Source organism: Anopheles merus, chromosome 3R (genome assembly GCF_017562075.2).
Source record: "Anopheles merus strain MAF chromosome 3R, AmerM5.1, whole genome shotgun sequence".
In the NCBI taxonomy this organism is placed as follows: Eukaryota; Metazoa; Arthropoda; class Insecta; order Diptera; family Culicidae; genus Anopheles; species Anopheles merus.
The window spans coordinates 28882922-28907414 of NC_054084.1; the positions used below are offsets into that span (position 1 = coordinate 28882922).

Consider the following 24493-nt stretch of genomic DNA (forward strand, 5'->3'; position numbering starts at 1 on the left):
ATAGAGATTGAAGTGAAACAGAAAAATCAACCCGCTCTTTCCGTCCGTTCGGTATGATGAATGGCCACCCGGGGGCCTTGCAAAATCCGCCCATTTCCGCGGATAAACGTACGCAAATAACACACACACACACACACACACACACACACACACACACACACACACACACACACACACACACACACACACACACACACACACACACACACACACACACACACACACACACACACACACACACACACACACACACACATACACACACATACACATACAGACCGGAGCCATGGTCCGGTAGGCACGCTGACGGGGTGGCTCTTAATAAACCCTCTTCGAGTGCCGCCGGGCATTTCTGCATATGGAATGTGATCGATGCATTTGCACACAGTGCGCGCGCCATGTTCGCCGAGGGGAAATGTTCCGGTGATACGGAAAGAAATGGAGGAGCGAGAGAGAGAGAGATGGAACAAAAAATGCGCGCAACACCGACTAAAACCACAAAACGCGCTGCGGAACATACATAAATGGCCATCCAGCGAGGCGCGTAAATGTTTTAGGAGAAAAAGAAGCCGATGGATCGGGGGGGGAGCTGGTGAAAAGCCAGAACTAGATGCTCTGGTTTTTTTTCCCGGCCGCGCATTTACTGATCGCAGCAAAACGGGAGAGGGTGGGTTGCGTATGTTGCGAATGATCTTTTTTTTTATTTGTTGCATTTCTTTGAAACCCATCAACGATTTCGCGAACTTCGATACACAGCTCGCTAATCATATTATCATGCAGTTAGTGTCCAGTCGGGCGTCGATCGTATCACGCGGGCTATTCGCGGGTGTGTGTGGTTCTGAATATTGTGGCAAAATCTTCCTTTTACTTCGTTAGATTGTGAGTTTGAGACCTTCTGCTGTTTTTTTGAGACACACTAAACATTACAAAACAAAACAAACATCACGTTTGATCGATTTTTTGGGATGATCGATTCGATACGGTCTCGGTCTCTTGTCGATCGGTGTGTGGGTGATCTGCAAAAAAAAAAAAAAACGGGCGTACTAGTTGACGGTTTGCCTTTGACCGAGTAAACACAGTTTTGCAACCTTTGCCGTGGGTACTTTACGGTAGAGAATAAAGATACTAACCAACACAAAAAGCTGTGTCCAATTAGTGATCGATGATCGTGTGGCAGTTAGTGAATGCAGATCCAGTTATTGTGGTGAAGTGGTGGTGCAAACAATTTTGGGGTTTTTCGCGGGCGTTGTGTCCTATCCATTCTTCTCAGGTTGTTGTAGTACAGTCAACAAAACAAAAAAGTCAACAGTCCCACGGCTAAGCTGCGAAGGGAAACGATGCGCTTTTCCGAATCAGTCACGGTCACCGTTCCTTCCACTACTGTATTGTTCCACTGAGTGTCGTTTAGTGCACTCTCGCTCTGCTTCTCTGTGCCCTCTCTGGAAGCCAAGCCCAGCGCTACCCCTTTTAGGATGGGTAACACTAAAGAACGGCTTTCCACCACCACCCAGGGTACAATTACACCCCCCTCCTCCCCCCCTCCCCCCTCTTCCTTCGGTGGTGATGGACTGGAGAATTCATCCAACAATAACCTACGCCCCTCCAACCTACCCTCCAGCACAGTTGCCTTGAAGCGCGTGGAAGCGCGCTAGAACGGGGTTCCTCCCCTGGAGGCCCCGCTCGGTGTTGTGTGTGCACGATGTGACGGGTCGGTTCGTGCGTGACAGTTTGCAGCCGATTAGTTGAAAGTGAAATTCGCTCCCCGACGGTCGACGATCGCGCGACGCTCGTGAGATTCGTGTGGGACGAGCTAAAACGAAAATTAGCCGCAGACTAGGGCGAGACCGTGTGTTTCCTGTGATTTCTCCCATCGATTAACGATCGTCTAATGATCGTTAGTGCTGATTGGTAAAAAAGGGAAGACAATTGTAATGTTTTGGCTGTTTGATTTTTCCTCATTTTTAAGTGTGTGTGTGATTAAGCTTCTCGGTGACAGTTAAAGCGAAACTCCGGAAGTGTGGGTTTTGGGGGGAAAATTGCAACCCGCAGCGCGTGTGTGGATTATGTGAATGCAAGATCGAATTGGTGAAAAAATAAAAAAGTGAAACAAAAAGAATTGATTGTGTCATTCGAGCTGGAAAATGATCAACACTAACCCGTTTTTGGTAAGTAGCGCAGTGGTGAGGTAAACGTTGATTTTTAAGTATATTTTAAATTACTTTCATATTTTAAATTAAATCGGAGAATCCCTCGAATAAGCTGTGTTTTGAGGCAACTTGTTAATATATTAATTTTCAACCTGTTTGAGAAAACGAGCTTAAAGCAAAGAGCACGTCAGAAGAGGCCCTATTCGGTGCTTGCTGAACCATAAATTACCATTATTTAGACGACCATTCATCACCTCCCCACACTCCACACATTCCCAACCTCAGCGACTATACGCGTACTTTACAGCACCCAACTTCCGGTGACATCGTTATTCTACTTCCCCACTACACACACCCCGTTACTTTCATTTCATCCGCCATTCGGTTTCGAGCGGTAGAACAAACAAAAAATGGAAAAGCTCCAGCGAAGAGAATTTGCTTTTTGAAATGGAAAAACAGCCATGGAACCCCGAGAATTATCCCAAAACCATTGTGGTAACGTTGGGTAGGTTTTTGGACGGGGCTGTGAAAAATGCGTAATGGCAAATGTAACGTTCACTCGTATCGGATGGTTAGATGGATGGGAACCGAAAACTGTTGCCAGAACGGAGGGTATAGAGCAACAGAACAGAGAAAAAAACGGCACCGCTAAGCTGGTGGTATAATAATAATCGGATCGGCGGAGAATCGTTTGTGGTCTGTGACAAAAAAAAAAGTTAAATTAAAAGAAGGTTTGAATGGCCCGAACCGAGACAGAATGAATGATTTATGTCGAATTGGTGTCGGAATTGCGATGGCAAAATTGCAGCGTGTTGGTGTGTTTGTGCAGGCAAATTGACTAAAAATATTTTCTTTTTAAATGAACTCAAAGTCTTGAAAAAAGGGACAATCAAAAAAGAGTTTATGCCTGACTGTGTAAATTTGTTTTAATTTTTCATAATTAAATTGAGTTGTAGCTTATAACACCTGTACACTAAATTAACTACCTAGAATAACGACGGTCCCATGATGCTGTGCCAGAGCTCGCGGCCTAACACAACGAAGGTTGTCGATCGTAACCTAATCTGGACCCGTGATCCAATCTTCTTTAATTGATGAGATGAAGTCGGGTACAGTGAACATCTTTTAAAATAAATAATAATTTGTAATTACTATGCATGAATGATTAATATTCAAAATTAGCGGAAGTACAGAAAAAAAATACAATAAACAAGAAATAATGTTCACGTACATTTTACAGGACTTAAACACATATATCTCTATCTTATCGACTGCACGCGCACGCACCCATCTCACGACAATCACAATGCTTGCACGTTGATCAATTTTTTACCCTCTGCCTTCGAATCATCTCTCTCTTCCTTTTATTTCCACTGCAATCCTCGTTTTTCCATACATAATTGGAAAAAGTGGCATGGTGCTCTATTGCCACGCCGCGATACCTTTCAATCTTCTTTGACTCTCCTCCATTCACGTTGAATGCCAGCTGTGTAATGCCAAACCCCTGGCGGGAAAATTCAGGCACGATCTTCTTCACGGCCCTTTACCGCGTGTACCCGCTTCCCGAAGCGATCTTCTTTAACGCGATCGACGCGGCATCGTTGCGCAAAAATTGTCGATCGAAGCTCATCCGCGCCTATTGCCTTTCCCCTTAACAGCTGATGTTCTCGTTAGACGACGACGTGTTTGGCAAAGGCAAATTGTGGGGGCTGCTCTTTGGTGCTGCACGGCAAAGGAGGAAAGCCCATTCCGTGCCCTACCAGCGTGTCTGATGCTTTCGTGTACAAACTGCCCTCTTCCCAAGCGTTTGAAGGGTGTGTGGGGCGCATGTTTATCGTTGCAGTCACATCCAACAACGAGCGCTCCGTTGTGGCAGCAGCTAGACGGTTCTGTTGTACTGTTTGCGAGGCGTGCTATCTTCCCCTCCCATGCAGTTGTGTATATACGAACCGGTGCCACGCTGGGAAAGGTCAAAGCCGCCAGTGCCCATGCCGTAACCATAATAAAAGTTTGGCGGGTGAAGGAATGTGTGCTATATTTACCCCTCGGCACGGTAAGAAACAACCAATCCCGTGGCTCCAAATCGCTCGCGATTATACGCGTCACTTCTTGCCCACATAAAGCGTGATGAAGCGTGAACCATCACCGGTGAATGAAGGTGTTGACAAGGCGCTCCAATCTCGAATCGAATCACCGACGTGTGTCGAACTTGTTTTTCTGTCATTTTTGGGACAGAAATAATGGTACGGAACATAACGATGATGCCAGACGATGGGAAACTTGCTGAGCCAAGAAGTTCTCGGTCAAAAAAGAATCTTCTCTGTAAGGGAGGAAGAGCATACGGATTCTCTCAAAATCCAAACGATACTTTCCGCACTGTAGCGGACACAGCGAATCAAGGAAAAGCGCAGGAGATGGAAAAGATGGAAAAGATTACAAATTTCTAGCATAACGACCGTAGCGGGGGAAGGGTCATCGTCATCTTCTCGGAACTGCCATTAGACTGGCGAACTGGCGTTTCCTGCACTCCGGTTGCTAGCGTCGGGAACGATTCACACGATTCGTCATACTGGATAATTGGTGGAGAGTGAAGACGCGTCTCCGTTCGCGTTGACCGGTGCTGAGTGCTACTGCTCCGGCTGCGGGATGGTTTGGCCTCTTGAAAGGTAAAACTTTACACCCAAATCGTTCGGGTTTTAATTTGGAAGCGTTGAGCAGTGTGGCTAATGGTAGTGATTACATTGCGGGCTGTACAATTTTTGGATATTAATTTTGGGAACTGCATGCTGGTTGGTCTGGAGGAGGAGGCTTCTAGTTGTGAAAAAGAGGGTTTAAAACAGTCTGAAGGTTGTAAGGGTTTTTTTTTTAATTCCAGGCAAAGAGAAAACTACTAAAACAAATGAAATCATTCTTTCAAAAAAGCTAAAGACAAAGACAAGAACATTTCATTAAAAGATTCATATTAATTGCTCGATCTTGTATGGACTTGTACTTGTATTGGAGAAATTCGAAATATTTTCGGAACTTTTATTACATGAATGAGTTAACGCAATTATTAAGCAAAAACTGATGAAATAACGAGGATGAAAGTAATAAAAAATCTTGTTTTCTGGTGGTTTAAGTATCCTGACAGCAAAGCGAGAAAGACGGACACTTTGTCGTAGGGAAAGGTGGATACCGAATTCGCTTCACGAAATCCAATATCTTGCCACGACTTGACCAACTCAAAAAAAAATCACTCAAAAATGCTAGGGTCGCTTATTTTCCATGGTGTAATTTTGTATAAAGAAGTTCTAGACTGTTGTTCTGTAAACTGAAGCAATGTCCGCTGCTAGTGCCCGATCCTTAGGTTCTGTAATCGAAATGCATTAGATTCTGAATTATTCGAATATGTTACAAGCGGCGCTTATAATTCCTAAATTCACGGCTTAATTGAACCGTCATTGCAAAAGGCCTACAATTGGTTTTGGTACGTACTAGGACGTGAAAAGCGATGGAATATGTTGAAATATTGTTAAATTAAATTTCTTTTTAAATTTCCAACATTTCTACAGGGGTCTATCAAATCCTTCTTTGTGTCCATCTTTCTTATATTAAGTGTCCGTCTTACCTGAACACTTCAAAACTGCTCGAAAAAACAGGTTTTTTTTTCATGAAACAAAACAAAACAAAATATAAAAATCGATAAAAACTCAAAAGTTTCAACACATTTTTTTATAAAACATGAACGTAATATAAGGTATGCATATTTTCTTGGTCGTTCTATTAATATATCCCAAGGTTTACCTTCCTTCCCCTATTGTTTTTTTTTAAATTATAATCATTAGTAATTTGATTACCATAAATTCATTTTGTAGATATTAATTCTGTATAAATAGAAAACTTTTTTCCTATTTTTGAAATTCGCTTTTTTCTATCCATTATTTCCATGCTATTACCTACAACTCGATAATGATAGAGAGCTAAAAGCATTTCACTTTGATCATGTTTCCAACTTCTCCGAGCATCAATTGACACACCTAGCCCATTGTGCAACAATGTGTTCCTTTAGTTTTACTTCAATCGTTGCAATTACCTACTTTTATGCTCTCTACAATCCCGGACACACACACACACACACGGTCCCCTGTCCAAGGGGTTGGTCCCTTTGATTTGTGTGCAATTCGCTCGATCATCACAGGAAAGCTTGCCAGAGCAAACGCACCGTTCGATATGTACCTATTGTAAAAATGAACGGGGACGACAAACTAAATTTAACTCCCCTTGTGTCACATTCGCTACAGTTTGCCAATGAAAAGGGGCTGGAAGGGGCCAAATGCTTTGAACTTTTCTTGCTTGCTAAACAAACACAAAGAATATCGCCCCTTTCCTTCCAGGGGGCCCGTTATGCTTCTACTCCCCTTTTTATGAGGATGAATTATCTTATGCGGGCATGGGGCTGTTCTGTTTTTATTGTCCCTTACATTTCCCTCCTTAGCTGAGCGAGGGCATGCGCTGGTAGGAAGTTGCGAAAGAAAGGCCCAACTTACAGGCGCGTGCAATCGACGATCACAAGACAAACATGCCGCAAAACGCTTGCTCTGTCTGTCCGTCTGTGTCTGTGTGTGTTGTCCCCCCCCCCCCACAATCCGCCTAACAAAAGGCACCGTTGACACGGATCGTGCCCCTTTAACACCTCTAAGAAGGGCCCCCCGATTTTACTCTGCCAAAAGGGCCGGAAAGTGCATCCGCACGCGCGCGCTCCGTATGTTTTACATTTTCATTTTCCAACCGCGCTCGCCAATGCGCTCGCGTGTGTCGCGTGTAATTTATCGGTTCAATGAACTCTCAAGCACAAGAATGATCGACTGTGTAGCACTCGCGCCTTGCTTTCTTTGCCGCTCCGCTTTGCTTCGTGTGGCGCTACTTCTGAGTCAACCCTTTTTTTTTTCTTCGCCGTCACGAAGAAAACGCTCTTTCTTTCCGGCTGGAAAGGGATTTTCTTCCCTTTGCCACCCGCGGTTCGTGTTACGGGCATTGTGTTTTCTGGTGCGTGAGTAGAGCATCAAACGCTCCCCGTCCCTCTTCTCTTACCTTTGCACGATCATGTGCTCCCCTTGCGCGCTCAGGGAACCGTAGCGGCAAGAACGTAATGACGCCGGTAATGGCGGGCCAGAACGGCGTTCGAAAAGCGATCAAATCGAATTATTTACGGTTCATTACTCAATCAATTTCGAAAACAGCTTCAATGGTAGATTAGCCCTCCGCATCCGCCACACACCCGCAGCACGCGCAAGAACCTCCCCATGTCTGGGTGATGGATGGGCAAAGAAAGACTTTTCAATTCAACTTTCTGGCTTTCTGTCCCATGCGTAAGTCTTCATGCGAGATCGTGCTCGGAAACGAAACGGAATCGAAATCCGCCATCCGCAGATCGTGTCGTTTGGTTCAGGAATATGTATATCATGTTGTGCATGTCGTTGTTGAGGGATCAATCAAGAGATTTGCTATCGGAGCTTTTTCACGTACATATTAAAGAAACAAGGAAACACAATTAGGAATTAGACCACGCTGTTGCGTGATACATCGTTTAGCACATGATCGTGCTTTGAGCTTAACAATGTAAAGAAGTTATGAAACAAATGAAAATATTCAAAAACAAGCATCGTGTTGGCTATGTTATAATACTTCTTCGATTGAATTGCTTAATATTTAATAGTCATTGTTAGTTTTTAGTATTAATTTGCAGAATTATCAATTTCAAATGCAATTAAGATGCCTTTTCGAATAAAATGTTCATCCTTTGATCCATTTTGTTCTTAAAAAAATCTAAGTTGGTTTAACAAGAGCATCTTTCAATTTTAAAATTAGATGCTTCATAGCATTGCTTAGCTTATCAGAACTGCAACTCTGACAATATCAATACATCTGAGCTCGTTTTGCCCAAAAGCCATTTACCCAAAGGGCCTTCACTTGGCCTTGGACTTGGCCAAACTGGATCGGAAAGCGTTCATTATACTGTAATGAAACCCTTATCAATGCCTTTCACTCGCCTCTGGCCTCATCTCGGCCTCGGTTACATCAAACGGATCATCTCATCAGGGCGCTATGACACAGCCCTGACCGTGACAAAGTGTACACTAATACTGGCCAAAACTACCACCGGCAGTGGACTCCTGGGGGCCAGAACTGCCGGCCCCTCAAACGGATGTGGCCGGATAGGGGTTTACTTTTGCCACGCCGGAAATCTGCAGCACCCGAATGCAGCCCGTGGGAGCACCAAACGGCGAGCAGCGTAAACAAGGGAGGGAAACAAAACTGAAAACCCCGACCTCGCATGCAGCATATTTTTTTTTTCATGGACCGTCGATTTCTTCCATCGGGGTCCGGCTCCGAGTACGCTGAGCCCGCACCGTACGGTTCATTCCAGCATCGTCGCTCGGTGCGCAACGTTCGTCGCTTGCAGCAGCGCGCAAGTCGTTTGTTCGCGTTTTGTGCTCGCTTTTAGGTTTTGTTTTTTTGTTTTTTTTTTCTGTTGTTGTTTGCGGTTCGTTTTACGCTCACTGTCCCCCTGCGGGTTCTTTTCATTTCCTGCTTTGCAAAGCGCCAAACTGCAATTGGGACTAATTGGTTTGTGTCGTGCAGTGTCGTGTGGTGTAAGTGAAGAAAGAAAATCATCTTTCGCACAGTTGGAAGCATAGTTGTATTTTCTTCCCCCTGCGGTGGAAACTTGGCCGGGAAGTGAACAAGAAGCTTCAAAACGCACGTACACACGCGCAGTGCATACGCGGTAGAAAAGTGGACATGTTTTCCTGGAGCGATTAGTGAGCTAGTTTGTGATTTGTGTGATAGTTTCTTGGAGAAGATATTCTCTTCCCTTCTTAGGCGGTGGCAATTAGCCAGCGTGAACTCTGTGGCAAACTCGTCAACTTTATCGTGATAGTTAAAGCTTTAGGTTGATAAGCAGTGTGTGTGTGTGTGAGAGAGAGCAAAACGTTTGCGCAGGTTAATTGGGCAGAAAGAGCGCTTTGTTGTCTGCCCGTGAAAAAACGTGTGAGAAACGCCAAGTCGCCAAGATGCAGATACTGGATATAAATCAGAAAGATTATGTACGTATTGTTGGGAGCTGTGTGTTGGGTGTGACTTTATCGCTGCTTTTTTAAGTGGAACCCATTAAAGCTCTTGCTTATCGCTTTTTTCTTTAATTTTATCTTTAGATCCAAGCAAATTGTTTGATAATCTAATCGTTTTAGGAGATTATAGGAATACATTATCGAAGATTTAGATCCAATTAGATTTGTTTTCTACAAACATATTTACATATCTAGCCACAATTGCTTCTTTATTTGTGTCTTCCCTTCCCACCGAACCTCCCTATGCTAATGATCAATAACTACCGCTGGTACACGATTCATGCAAGCCATTCCAACATCCATTCTTATTACGCATGTAAAACCAGCTCGTCAAAATTATGTACCACCGATTGCACTATGCTCAGGAACGGTGGCGGAACCACATTGATGTTGCTCTCGTTTTACCGCAAAGAGTTTTCCATCCGTCCAACGGCTAACCGACAACAGCAAAGCCCTTCCCTGCCACTGCATGGCGTGCTTTATTCCTGACCGGCGTACCGATTGAGCCGATTGCAATGTTGCACGTTTTACTGTTTCATTTCACCTCTTTCACTCCTTTCACTGCTTTGTGGCCCTCCCCTTGTGGTCGTTTGTATTTTGACTTCCTTCTTTCTATTTTGTATTTTTTTGTTGTATTTTTTGCCATCCAGACTCTTCCACCCACAGTAACGGAAAGCGGGTGGGCCAGAGCGCACTTAAGGGCACTTGGAAAGAAGGAAGTCATAAAAATTTAATCCTAAAAGCAGTATCAGGCAGACAGGCCGCCACAGAACGGCGCTGTTCCATTTAAACGACAGCGGGGCTACATTATTTATGTGTTTGCTACGGGGTGGCTTAGCCTGGGGGGTAGGATTTCTGGTGCGCCTGAAGGTCGGCCGTTTTCTTTTACCGGAACGAAATTGTTGCACACACTTTTATGCATATCTATTGTGTGCTGGTAGTTTAATGTTTTTTTTTGTTGTTGTTGTTGAAGGGAACACATTTCTTCGGATTATAGCTGGCACAGGGTAATGGTTTTGTGTCTTTGTTTATATCACAAAGAAATTGGCGAAGCACTTCAATTCATTTTATTTTTATTTTTAAGTTTTTACTTTTATACTTTTACTATTATAATCCGTTCTGTTGGCAGAAAATGGATGATAACGGTGTCAATGCCTTCAATTTAAACAGTATATTTTAGATGCCCAAGCTCCACTAGGTCATAACTATATGAAAGTGTTTGTGATGTACTTAAAGTACTGAAGATATGATTAAAACAATGATAATGAAACAAAAAATAATAATTTGGTGGAATGAGTATTTTTCGCACGTCTTTTTATCCATTTTTCCATGATTATTTACGATAAAACAGCTTTTGGACTGTAACATTACGTAAGAAAAGTTAAACGATCAGCCAAAAACCTTTCAACGATCGTTTAAAAGAACAAAAAATACTTTAAACTGCTTTAAACTGCTTTATTCATTTTAATTTCATTTTAATAAAGCTTTTCCCTCATATTCCTTCCTTTGTAACTATGAAATGATATTTTATCAATCAAAATCCAGCTGCAAGAGGAAAACGATTGTTTCTTTTTCCTCATTACACTCTCCACGATTCAGCTCCACAATCAATCTACCCGTCTAATTTGCGTCACTAAGATTTATCGCTTCAGGCGACGAACCCGACAAAAAGAAGCAACTTTATCTCAGAATGATCTATTGCTTTCCGAGCGTACTTTGCATTCAGCAAATTTGCCCTACCCCTTACTTTACGATTCCATAATTTCATCCCACTCGCCGTATTTCAATCAGCTCCCATCCCATAGCGATCAACCGAGTCCCGCTATTTATCATCTTCTACCATGTCTTGCGGGGAAGGTTAGGGATGTTCTTACGTGCTTTACAATATGGCAAAGGTGGGCTGCAGAAAAAAAAGCAACTCACGAAGGAAATGCAAACCTTTCAATTATCCGTCCGCCCTGGCTGTTGTGCCATTGTGGTGATCAGGCACGAACGAACAGCCCCATTCCCCATGGCCGTGGTTGTGTTTGCTGGGAATGGCCGCTAAAGGTTAGAGCCGTTGTTTTGCTCAAATTGTCTACATGAAACGATTTTTTGTGTTTGTGAGCTAGAATACGTCAATCAGTGGTAAGATCAAGAGCGATCGAAGTGGTGTGGCGAGTGTTGTCTTAAATAGTTCCAGTTTTTCACAAAACTTTCCCAAATTTTCTCTAAAATATTGTACTTTCTATCCAATTTCCCATTTGAAACATTTGAATATAATTTGCTTTCATTGCCTCTCTATCTCTGTGTCATCTTGTCAGGGTGAAACTGCAAACCCCAAAAACGAGATCATCCAAACCTGTTAAACGATCGGCAAACACAGCGTTAAAGGCAACCAAATAAATTTAATTAAAGCTTCCCAGCGCTTCCGGAAGCCGGCCGGGCACGCGTAACTAGACGCATCCATTTCCATTTGGAATGGCCAAAATTAATTAATTAATGATCCTCTCTTTCGCTTGCGCGCCTTTTCCCAGAAAGCCCTCCACCCTCTTAGACCGAACGATTTGCTTAAGCCTAACCTCGATTACGATAAGTTGACCATGGCTAAATATTGCTAGCAGAAAGCCTAAGGGGGGAAAACATAACTACAATTCCGAGAGAGAAAAAAACCCCGCGCGTACACGGCGAGACTTTCTTTCCTATTAAGATGATCTTACTTCCGGCAAAACTGTATGTATATTTGCTTCATTTCGTTTCGCCTCATCGATGCGTTTGGGTTGGTTTGTAAAATCCGACCGACAAATTGACGTTGATTTGGTTTCGCGAAGGGGGTTTTCCCCCCCTTAGGGTCGCTACTATAGCGTCGTTGGCGAATTTAATAGTGCCGGTAGTTTTCCGGCTTCTCGCTCGGTGTGGCGAATGTGGCCGTAGCCAAAAGGGGCAAGGCAATGGAAGAGGCAAAAAGAAGAAGGAATAATAAAAAAAACCGGACCATTTTACGATCGATCATAATTTCTGCGCACCGTTTCAGCACCTTTCCTTCTTTCGCTTGATTTGCTGGGTGATGACGGGCGCGTGCGCCTGGGGTTTTTTGTTGCTGTTGTGTGTGCATCCAATCGGTGATGTTGCATGGCATAAACGCATTAAACGCAGCGTCAACGTTAGTACATGGCTTACTGACGCTTGCGTACTAATGGGGACGAGAATCGCTTCGCTGCGGTTGAATGTTATTCGCGCTAATGAGGAAGTGTGATAAGCCTGCGTGACACCTGCTCGATTGCAGCTTGACATGCAGAGTGGTTGAGGGTTGTCAATTCGGAGACGACCTTATCAATTGTTTATAAATTACAAATAGGCTTACAAATTGAGCTGTAAACTGTTGCAGTGTTATTTATTTTTAAAAATAGAATTTCTAACAGGAAATAGAAAATAAAACTGTAAAAAGTGAAAATCAAGTGAAAACATGTACTAATTTTCTACTTCACTAATGTAAAGCACTTCTTTGTTGTTACAGAAGTTTTTGGAAACATACGATTTGCTTTCCATTTTTTTGTATTTATTCTTTTGTGTTTGATATTTTTCGTTGCTTCGAATGATATTAATGTTTTTATGGTTTTTGTGTTTTTTTGTTTTAATTTATTTATTTATTATAAGGTTAAGTTAAATATAGTATCTTTCTTATCTTTGATATTGTTGATTTTTTTTAAATATCGTGAAGTAAATTCTGATGTTTTAATTTATAAAGTTATTTTGAATGTAGTTTAAAGAAGTTTTTGAAAACAGTTAAACCTATTCAAATCTTATTTGTTATGTATCTTTTATTACTGCTTTTTTATTGTTTATAATTTGTTTTATTTTGAATTAAACTTAATTAATTGACAAAAGATGGTTTATGAATCCATAGCTACTTATATATAACTTCAAAAAAGTTTAAAAAAGCTTCAATTCAACTCATAATTTACTTGTGAAATGCACATTGCATCGAGCACGATAGACACTTTTGCATTGGTGGCTTACTGCACTGCACCGACCGCTGTGCATATCTCAATCCATCACGCCAATTGAAAGTGGAGAGCAGCGATGGCAATAAAAAAAGACAGACTCGTCATGACGATTTCTCGGTGCGGAAAATTGCACTTCTTTTATGTGCTTACCACTACCACCACTAGCACACGGCATGAGAAATCGGCTGTAAAACAACGGAATAACAGCCGTCACCGTCGTCCTCTCTCCTTTGGAAGTGGATACGGAACTTCCTCCCCGGGCAACTTCGATGCAGATCGAGTGCAGCAACCTGCCGCACACGACTGTGCATCGCTGCACTTTGCACCCGCTCAGGCATGCAAATTCGAGCGATCGGGCAACCGAGCCAGCGGTCAATGGTCGGCCCTCCCGCCGGCATCACGCTCTTTCTAATGGTGCCAGTACAAATGCTCTTTTTCCCTCCTCTGCATTTCTTTCTCCATTTTGCATACCCTACTTTGCATAATCTCTCACCTTCTTCCTCCTGTGTCCCAAGTGGCAAACGGTCTGAGTAATGGTAAAGCAAATGTTCGAAACATCGCACAACCGTTCCGTTCCGCGTCAACACAGGCGCCCGTACGACTGCGGGTGGGATTTAAATCATACCACAAGCGACGAACCTCGTGAATGCGTGTGCAATGATCAACAGCACCGGTCAACCTGCTCTGCTGGGGTGGAAATGACAGCCTCACGTCAATTTTCCCTTCGGTAAACCACACTCACTGGTGGTTTTCACAGTTACATTTTCCCATGTCCATGAGAGAACCGAAGCGAACGAAGCATAATGAACATGCTACATGTCTGCCTTCCCCCCATGAATATTAGCTTGCAACCGTCAACATCAAATACCGACGCAGCAACGGCAGCAGCAGCAGCAGCAACAGGTGTAAATGCAGCATAATTACCACCAGCGAAGGTCGTTAAAACGCGTTTAAAAGAAAGGGGGAGGGCGGCCGATAGGAAGACGAATCGTTAATGTGTGTGCCACAAAGGGGAGAAAAAACATACCCCATCCATTAGTGGATCGTCTAAATAGTGAAGTTTGCTAAAAGATTAAGTATCAAGTGGCAGGTTTTGTTTTTTGTTTATGTGCGTTTGAATGTGGTCCCTCTTTGCTTCCCTTTTTTACCACCATCCCTCTTAGCACGGTAAAGTACGAAAAAGTTGTAATAATAGGCACACGGCACATCTAATTAAACGCCCCGTAAGTATAAGGCTCTATCAACCGCGCTCTCCCGCTCGGTGTACTGATCCATTCACATTAAACAAAGCTTTTAATGGTAGTAGTCGAACGAAAGTGACCAATTTGCATAAATTTTGGGCAGCGTGAGCTGGGATGGGTTGGGCTGGGGGCTGGCTAAAACGAAACGGGCGCCAATAAAGGAAAACCCATCAATCATCTCCGAATGGTACATTTTCGCTGGGAAATGGTGTAAATGGAGTGGAGGTGTAGAAATGGTGCTGCGTTTCGAGTAGAAGGAAAGCAGCAAGTTGCAAGTTTATTGATTTGGCAGGGTTGTGGTTAAAGATGAATGCTTGAGATTTTACAATTTTACTAATTAAATGTTAATATGGATTAGTAGCAATAGCTTTATAATCTTTCAATTGGATATCCAATATGCAAATATGCTCTAATTTCCTCACATGATCAAATAAAGATCTCCATAGTTAACTGGTTTCAATTCACAAAAATCAATCAATTTAAATGCTAATCTGGGAATGATTGGAGCTCAGCAGAAACCAACCAACCAATACGATGAAATCGTCATCATCTTGATTGTAGTTTTCAATTCAACAAAACCCAACGAATGTTTTGTATTCAAGGAATTCTTCGGAGCTCAAAAGTCATCATTCTAAGAGCCGCACGCTGTACAATGTTGGTTTCTAGCTTAATTCTAGCGGCCCTTTGTTTGATCAAGACCTTGTCATGTATGGCAAAATGATTTATTGACTCTCCGTTGCAACAATGTGTATCGATCATGCAATGATGCAACCTCCCCCAAAAGGGCTTCTCTAAAACAATGCAAATCAGATATAGGCCAACGAATTGACTCCACCCTGCAGTCCAATTTAATCATATTGACCAATGAATGGCACACGATCTTGCCTATGATCGACTACTTTACATGGTGTACGGTCATAGATTGAAATTCTACCAGAACACAATGCCTCCGATCGCAACACGCAACATCTCCACAAAGCTGTGGATTTTCCCACAACTGCACAAGTTCAACAAAACCCCTTTCAAAGACACACCTTGCTCCATATTGAATGAAGATCACTGTTTTGCTCCCGCACAGTGCATTACCCGTAGCACCAGCGTCATAAACCGCCCGTGTTAAGCGTCTGGTGCCTCGTCAGTCATTAACCTCCAACATTGGCACATTGGTACATTGGGGTTTTGGGAGGCTCTTGTATGCGGGTACGTTGGAAATTGATGGATTGGTTGCTTTCGCACCGGTGCGCTTCTAAAATGGGGTGGTGGTGGGAGAATGCCCGTTTTGTCGATCCATTTTTTACCGGTTCGGTGTAGTAGACCACCACCTCTAATGGCCGCGTAGGGGTAATATTTGGAGGTTGTGTCGCGCTCGCGCGATCTACGAAACAGCAAAGTAGGCGTCGATTTTCCACTCCACCGAAGCGTAACATCATCATCATCATCATCGTTGTCGTTGTCTGCATGGTTACCACGTTGTGGCTTCTACCTTGATGTGATGAGTGATGTGTTATTCCAGATGCAATATCCTCCAAACAGTTACTGTGTACATGTACCGTATATCTCGGAATTATAGTCAATTTACGCTTTTGTCAACTGCAAACATCACTAACATTCCTCACCCTTAATGTCACTCCATGTAGGATCAGAAGCGTCCGGTGTACGAGGACATCAAGATTGATACCGCGTTCCGGAAGATTAGTCCCCGCTCGATCGGCTTCCACGTCTGGCGCATCCAGCAGGATCATGTGGAGACACTGCCAAAGGAACAGTACGGTACGTTCTACGACGAGTGTGCGTACGTCATCTATGCTGCGTCGCTTGCGGGGACCACCTGCGACAAGAGCACTATTGTGAGTAGATCTTCGAAGAATTCGAATGGCTGGTAGTATCGTCAACAGTGATTATATCTTCTCAGAGCCGTGAAATCAAAACTGCTGGGGCGGCAATCGAGCGCAACATTCACTTCTGGCTTGGTGCTAACATTCCTGCAGAACGTTCGAAATCTGCGGCGTACAAGATAATTGAGCTGGATCTGCATCTCGACCACAAAACGACGCAGTTCCGGGAGTCGCAGGGTAACGAGGGCATACGCTTTCTGTCCTACTTCAAGGATGACGGTATCCTGTAAGTGTGGGTCACGTTGAATATCCCAATGTGTCTAATTTCTTACAAGATCTTTTTTTAACTCCCTCTCCTGAAGTGTACATTCAGGTAGCGATGCATCTTCAACTCCAACCGACCCAAGGCTGTATCAAATTTCCGGGACAGCTCCACAACGCTGCGTCCAGCAGAAAACGATCAGCTGGCAGTGCTTCAACAGCGGTCAGGTGATGATCCTCCAGACGGCAACGATCGTGTTCGTGTGGATTGGTCGTTCGACCGGCTCGGTCGAGCGGATCTTTGGCATACGGATGGGTGAACGGCTCAAGCAACAGCACGCCATTGCCGAGCTGGCGATCGTGGACGATGGTTACGAGCAGTCGATGAGCATCGCCCGGAAGGAGGTCTGGAACGGGTATCTAAATCTGGCCAAACGCTTCGTCAAACCGATGCCCCTCACACCGACCGTCGCCGAGCGGCTGCTGAAGCTCTACCACTGTGACACAGTGAACGGTGTGTTCCGGGTGGAGTTGGTAAAGACGGGTGCGCTCGAGCAAGCGGATCTGTACGGGCGGGACAGTATCTACATCGTGGATTACTTCCCGCAAGCGATCTGGATCTGGATTGGGCGCAGCTCCCACAAACAGAACCGGGCAGAAGCGATGCGCCATGTGCGGGGGTACGTCATCAAGAAGGGTTACCCCGCGGGCACACCTGTGGCGCGCGTTATTGATGGCCTTGAGCCGGCCGAGTTTGTGAGCCTCTTCCCGGCGTGGACCAGCGCCGACATTAACGGGAACACGGTGAAGGGGCTGTCGGAGAAGTTTGACGCACTGACACTGATACAGCGCCCCCGGATGGCGGCCAAGATACAGCTGATGGACGACGGGTCGGGCGACATGACCGTGTACCAGATCGGCATCGATGAGGTGAAAGAGATCCCGAACAAGTACGCAAAAACGTTCTACTCGGGCAACTGCTACGCGGTGCACTACGAGGTCGCTTGCAGTACGGAGAACGCGAACGGTTCACTGCCAAACTCGATCCGTAATGTGGTCTATCTGTGGTGTGGATTGAACGCACCGCCCGAGCATCGTACGATTGGCGAAGCGTTCCTGGCCGAGCTGTGCGAGCATCTGAAGAAGAACGTGGTACAGGTACGCATTGCGGAGGGCATGGAGCCGCCCCACTTTCTGCAGATCTTCAAGGGGTCACTGATCGTGCTGAATGCGCAAGATCCGAGCCTGGAGCAGGCGGGCGCTGTCGTAAACATACGCCAGTACCCGACGAGCTTCGTGCTGAAGGTGGTGGGGAATGCGACTTACACCTGCAAGGCGGTGCAGGTGTCGAGCAAGACGCTGTACTATCCGGAAGATTGCTACATCCTGAAGGCGCCGGACAATGAGGTGTGGATCTGGTGCGGCCAGTACTCGACGGGAGATTCGCGCGAGATGGCAAAGTCGATCGCGGGCCAGCTCGGGGAGTACAGCCTCGTGATGGAGGGCAATGAGACGGACGAGTTCTTCAACTCGGTGGGCGAGAAGTTCCTGAAGCAGCTGAAGAAGACGACCACGGCGGGCAATATTATCACGCCCGCGGTACAGACGAACGTGGCGCAGACGTGGGACCGGGCGGTGATTGGGCTGTACCGCTGTCAGTTGCTGGAGGATGGAAAGCCAACGTTGAGACAGATCTTTGGCTTTTCGCAGCAGGATCTTCGGCCGGACAGTATCTTCCTGCTGGATGCGGGCAGTATCGTGTACGTGTGGATTGGGGAGCAGACGGTGGTGGAAGAGCGGGCCCAGTGTTGGGAGCTGGCGAGGCAGCTGATCGCGACGCATCCGGTGCAGCGCGATACGGCGATGCCGATCGCTGCCGTGCGGCAGGGTGAGGAACCGATCACGTTCGTGGGCTTTTTTGACAGCTGGGACAGGAAGCGTTTTGAGGTAAGTGAAGCGTTTTGACGGTCACTAAGCGTGTATACTAATGGAAGTGTCATTTTGCTTTCCCTCTCCTGCGAAGTCTTGTGTGCTGTATGAAAATCTGCGAAGCGAAATCGAATATCCGAACGGTGTTGGAGCTGGTGGGCGGCTGCCGGGTGCTCCCATTCCCGTGCCCCGCTCGTCCGTGCGGAGTGATGATGGGAGTGGCGATGATTTCGACCGATACCAAAAGTACCCGCTGGATATGCTGCGGGGCGATGCGGCCAATCTGCCGGCCAGTGTCAATCCGACGCGCAAGGAGATCCATCTGACGCACGACGACTTTGTGACGGTGTTCAGCATGACGTACCACGAGTTCGAGGAGCTGCCCAAGTGGAAGCAGGTGGAGCTGAAGAAGCAGCAGAAACTGTTTTGAGCCAGGTTGGGCTGTTAGGGGGAGAGAGTTGTTACTAGATGGATGCTATTAGTGTATTGCGTTTTTCGATTGCGATTGTATTTTACGCACCAAAGCAAAGGTTGTTGCGCGATATGGTGCATTTTATTTATCCGTTATGTGGTTTAATATTTGTAATATTTTTAACCTGAAACGTTTTTTTTTCCTTTTTTTAAATACATGAGAGCAAAATAAACGCTTACACTACACACGTTTTTATTTGAAAATAAACTGAATTAATATCATCTGTTTGCTTGTTTACCTTATTTGTTTCTTTACCTATTTGTATTGGTTTTACTTGTTCTTTTTGTTAGTTTATATTTTCATGCTTTCGTTTGTTCTACTTTCTTTTTATCTTTTTTGTTCTATATTTTTGCTTTAATGTATCCAAGTTTTCTTTCTTCGATCTCTTAAAACATGGTTGAAATTTATTGTTGTACTTTCTTTTTTAATATTTTTTATTGTATTTTCACATTAATGCTACTATTTATCGATCCTCTTTCCATCTTAAATTATTTTAGTATTTATTATTACTTACTGCTCCCCTCAAATTTACTTTCGGACTAATCTAATAACCCCGTTGTTACCAAATGTAAAGTATTCACATGTTTAGTTCAGTTTTGTTCTTTTTCATTTCGCTATACTGTTGTTATATTTCAAACTGTGTTTTCTTTCTTAATCGTTTTCTTTCTATATTACTGTTTTCTGTCTTATTTCTTTCTTTAAATTCTTACAACACCGTCAAAGTTTACTTTCATACAAAAAGTGTATATACTTTTATTACCGTATATATATCCGAGGGTTTTTTGCGCCTCTCATTGCTTACATTTCCGACCATTTTGCAGTAATGTTTCTCGGATGGGGAGATAGGCTTACATACTTTTGGCTATTTGCTTACAGAAAATGTGCATTGCCTCGTCTTAAAGCTAGGTCGAGTAAATGCGGAACGGAACGAACGACTTTCCGAAATCGAACCGTTGGCTCCTTTCGTAAAACTAATAAAATAGCACATGTGCGCGTTGAATACGTTGGATATAGGGTAGCATTAGCATAGTTATAATAGTGGTAGAACTGATTACGATAACATATTGCGTGGAATATTTGGCTTTTACTACAAGATCGTCCCTCGTTTTTTGCCCTAACTACTTCCTTTGCTGCTCTCGATTGAACGTTTCTTCTTCTTCCTCTTTTCATTTCCCTCTGCTGCACGATATGGAAGATATGGAGGGAGAAAGTATCAAAAATTAAAACCTGTATTAAATTTGGATGCTCGAAAATAAGTGGCATTCACGTTTTTTTTTTTTTTTGGAAATTTGCCATACAAAATAAACCTTTGGTTTAACATTCTCTCTTGTGCCTTCGTTTAATCCCGCTCCTGCTGCTTAGCTGTCGAAGCAAAAGTCGTAATTTTCCGGCTCCGGTGGAATGGCCGGTGGATCCTTGGAAATGTCCACCCCCTCCGTGTCGAGCAGCCGCAGCTTGATCTCCATCGACAGCAGCGTCTCGAAGTCTTCCTCCTGCTGCTTGCTCGTCATCGGCTGCCCGAGCAGCGCATTGATACCATCCGTCCAGTAGTTGAACGTGGCCTCGTCCGGTGCAATAAAGTCAAGCGTCGGCTGCTCGCTGCTTTCCGGCACGAGCGAAAACCCGAGCGGCGTGGACGCTTTCTTCGACCGCATCTCCTTCATGTGCGGGCACTCCTTGCCGACCAGCATCTGGCGGATGTCGATCACCGGCAGCTTGTTCGACAGCTCCTCCAGCGTCGGCACCGTCTTCTCGTCACAGTCGCCGTAGTGAATGACCTTGTGGTTGGGGGACAGCCGCACGTACCAGTACTTGTCCCGTTCGCGCTTGCCGCCCGAGTACTTGCAGAACCGTGTGCCCACGATCAGGTAGCCGAGCCGCTGCTCCTTAATAAGCGCTCTGATCTCGGGGGTAATTTTCTTCTTCAAGCTCACAATGGCCGATGCGGTCGATTCGCACTCCTCGCGCGACGTTCGCTCCTGCTGGCGTAGCGTCGTGATGGTGTTGTAGGTGAACGTGTGTATCTTCGCCTTGAAGTCCTCCAGGCTTGCCGGCCGCCCTACGATGCTGCGCACGATCTGTTCCCGCACCACCGAGAACACCTTCACAAAGTCCTCCGTCGTGGCGCGCATATCCTTCCACGTTTTGTTCAGCACCACGATGCAGATGCAGAAAAACTCCTCGAACGGGTGGTCGTGGGTGAAGAACATCGGGTAAAACTCCTGCCCCTGCTCGGAGGGCGACTCGCCGATCCGGAAGATGTCGCACAGCACCTTCACCAGCTCGATGCTGGTGCGCCCGAACGGGCACTCGTGCTCGTCCGCCCGGCAGCTGTTCTCGTGCACCACCTTCGTGTAGCTTTGCGTGTAGTTGCGCGCGAAGTAGATCATGCAGTCGAGGGCCAGCGTGCCGGGCGGCGTCTCGAAAAAGTCCTGCGCCGGATTGATGTCACACTTGAAGCCGAGCTTTTTGTAGTGGCTCGAGTAGGAGGAACCGTGCTGCCGGCGGGCCGTCACGTCCGGCATCGGTTCGATCCCGTCCGCCTCGAACGCTATCCGCCGCAGTTCCTTGATCTTTTCCTGCGCGTCCTGGTCCTGCACGTCCATTGCCGTCTTCATGCGCTGCTCCAGCAGACCCAGCGTAAGCGTTTGCAGCACGTACAGCTGGTGGGCCATCTCGGCGCCCATCGTCGGTGTGATGACGCTGTTGATCACGCTGCGGTACTGTTTCGAGCCGAGTGTCGCCGCCAGCATACGCCGCTTGCCGTCGTCCGCCTTAATGAAGAGTGCGTTCAGCAGCGCAATGGCGTTCTGCTGCACCTGCGTGCGCGTTGCGTCGCGCAGCAGCTTCAGCAGCGTCTCGAGCGTAATTTCCTTCTCGACCAGCGCGTACTTGTTGCTGCTCTGCACAATGTTCTCCAGGATGGACAGGGCCGACTGGATGATTTCCGGCTTCGAGGACCCATTGATGAACGCCACGTTCCGCATGATGAACGACGGTTCCAGTATGTCCCACGAGATGGTACCGTGTTCCATCAGCTGCACGAACGAGCAGAGCGCCAGCTCGAGTATGCGCTCCTCACACTGCCCGTCCTCGATCAGCGCAATGATTAGCCGCAGGCCCTGCTCCTTGATAAACTCGAGCGCAAACGTATTGTCCGCGCTCAGCACCTGCAGCTCCTTCAGCTCGGCCACCTTCTCGTCCTCCGTTCCGCTGCGCAGCTTCTCCAGTATGTCGTTCGTCGTCTTCGAGGGCGAAAATCGCAACTTCAGCACCGTCCCATTCTTCACCTCGTTCCGGTTCTTCTCCGTCACGTAGTTGATGCCGTCGAACTGCAGGGCGTAGCTTTCCGCGTCCGGTATGCCCCAGGAGCTGCACAGGTTCTGGATGATGGCACCGAGCGGTTGCCGCTGGTCGAACTCGATCAGCTGCGGGTACATCTGGGGCGTGTTGTCCACATACTCGACCGCAATCTTCACGATGTGGCTGTCCTTAATTGCTGGCATTTTGCTGTGTTTCGGTAACATCGAGCAGCTCTCTGGCGGCTGTGTTTCCGGTGGGCACCACCCCGTTTTTTTTTTTTTTTTGTTGCTTGCCTTACCCTGTCTTGGCCTCAGGTGGAGGGGGATTGTGTTGTAGCACCCCCTTAGCTACCTGAAAGACGTCTAACGAAAACGGAAAACATTATTAAATTGAACAATACGTTAATGAAAGCAATAAATTACCTGAAAAGACGCTACAGAACGGGAAAAGCAGTTAGTTTTGTCTGCTTATCGATACGGGACGAGAAATTCTCACTTTTTTAAGCCGATCAAGCTCTGCTAATCACAACAGCACACATAGGGACGTCAGCGGTCATTTTATTTGAACGTTGGTAAAACGGTTGCGATTTTTAAAGATATTTTTCGTATTGCCAAAGGTGTTGGGTAATAAAATAATTCTGATTTTAGTTTAAATTTTGCCTCAATGTTCGCTTTTCTACATTTTATAACTTTTCCCTAAATAATAAATCGTCAAAATTTCGATCTGACAGCAGCTGTCCGTCCGTGTGACCGTCAGTGTGGCCAGATTATATTGGCGGATTTCGGTAGAAGCACCAACATTTTATCTGTAGTTCTCGGTAGGTTAACCGTCTTGTGTACGACCAAAAAACTTTACGTTATCGTACAACCGCCTAGCCGGGTGGGCCATACATTTTGTATGGAACAATGATGTTTTTCGTGGTTAAAAGAGTATATCTTTTGAATTTCTTGTAAGATTTGAATGAAAACTGTCTTAAAGGTTCATAATAATGTTTTATAATATATCGTAGTAAAATTAGAATTTTAAAAATCCTATCAATATTTTTTTCAATCAAAAATATGTTGTAACTCCACCACCATAACTGGCCAGGCCGCATGTTTTAAGTGGATGATTAGTTTTTTCTAAGTTTTACTTACGTTTGTTTCAAAAGTTATATACATTTTTAAATTGTTTATAAAATTATTGTATAAAAATATATGTTGATGATCTATAAAATATGCTCATCATGTTTTATTAAAAACCGGCTACGACAGGCTCCAGACAATTTTGGAACCTCCTCCACTCCAACCCAAAGGAGCCGGCTCCGCACTCACGACTCCGAAGCTGACTCCGCTCCAGCTGCTCCGGAGCCGGCTCGGCACCAACGACTCCACGCTCACGGCTCCGGAGCCGGTTTTTACAGATTGCACCAAAAAAATCATTTTAAATATTTTTATCGGGAAGATCCATAATTAGCTGAGTAAATAATGTTGAAAGGAATCTATAAAAAAAATCGATAAGTTTTGGACATTGTTCAACAATCACACCATCACTTTGGCTGTTAGCTTCTACACTTGCGAGATGATAGATTCGTTTTTTACGCTATTATACAATGCCGTCTCTCTTGAAACGTTATTCCAGAGCCGTTGGTTCCCATCCCTATTCGGCAGTAACACTATGACGCTATGAGTAACACAAAAGTATGAATGTGTGTGTTAACTTTCAGCCAATTCTATTTCGTTTGCTTGTAGTGGTTGGTAACATTTTAAAAGAGGTGATTTCAGTGTTAATTTCAGTATATTGTTACACAACAAGCAATACAATTTAACTGTACACAACTGTAATACAACATTTGAAAGAAAATAAAAAGACATAACCCAAATAGCCAGCTCGTACTTTATAGCTGATTTAGGGCTGTTTAACGAAAAATCATTCCGATATCGTACTTTGTGGCTGATTAAGAGATAGACGGTACTTTGCGGAACTAAGGAGCTTTTTAACAGGCACATGGTACTTTTTGGAACTTTGCGGCTGATTAGCACTATGTGTAGGGTTCATGATGGAACTTGAAGGCTTGTTAAGAAAGCGTACCGAACTTGGTGGATCTTTATAGCTTTTTAATGCATGACATCGGTACGAGATGGCTCTTGTCAAAGTGTCAAAGACGGACGCCGGCAATAATCTCATTGCTGCCCCAAGTAGCCTTAAGAAACTCTATTTGATTATTA

The 24493-nt window shown here is 45.1% G+C and overlaps 2 protein-coding genes across 6 annotated transcripts; one reads left to right on the plus strand and one right to left on the minus strand.

Moving 5' to 3' along the window:
- Positions 1–622: 622 nt before the first annotated feature.
- On the plus strand, positions 623–19245 carry LOC121597270 (villin-like protein quail). Of its 4 annotated transcripts, XM_041922908.1 has the most exons (6): positions 623–879; positions 1967–2165; positions 16124–16333; positions 16399–16607; positions 16684–18529; positions 18606–19244. In XM_041922908.1, the coding sequence occupies exons 2-6, from the start codon at positions 2142–2144 to the stop codon at positions 18939–18941; spliced, it is 2625 nt and encodes an 874-aa protein (XP_041778842.1). In that variant the 5' UTR covers positions 623–879; positions 1967–2141; the 3' UTR covers positions 18942–19244. The 4 variants fall into 4 exon arrangements, with proteins under 4 accessions (XP_041778842.1, XP_041778841.1, XP_041778840.1 ...); XM_041922907.1 differs by lacking the exon at positions 623–879 and having other exon boundaries at positions 1112–2165; XM_041922906.1 differs by lacking the exons at positions 623–879; positions 1967–2165 and adding an exon at positions 8579–9235.
- A 246-nt stretch (positions 19246–19491) lies between these two features.
- LOC121596931 (engulfment and cell motility protein 1) lies at positions 19492–23012 on the minus strand. Of its 2 annotated transcripts, none has more exons than XM_041922326.1 (2): positions 22709–23012; positions 19492–22637 (listed from the first exon to the last, which is right to left on the minus strand). In XM_041922326.1, exon 2 carries the CDS (start codon positions 22508–22510, stop codon positions 20342–20344), a length of 2169 nt encoding a protein of 722 aa, XP_041778260.1. In that variant the 5' UTR covers positions 22511–22637; positions 22709–23012; the 3' UTR covers positions 19492–20341. The 2 variants fall into 2 exon arrangements, with proteins under 2 accessions (XP_041778260.1, XP_041778259.1); XM_041922325.1 differs by having other exon boundaries at positions 19492–22648.
- Between the last annotated feature and the right edge of the window lie 1481 nt (positions 23013–24493).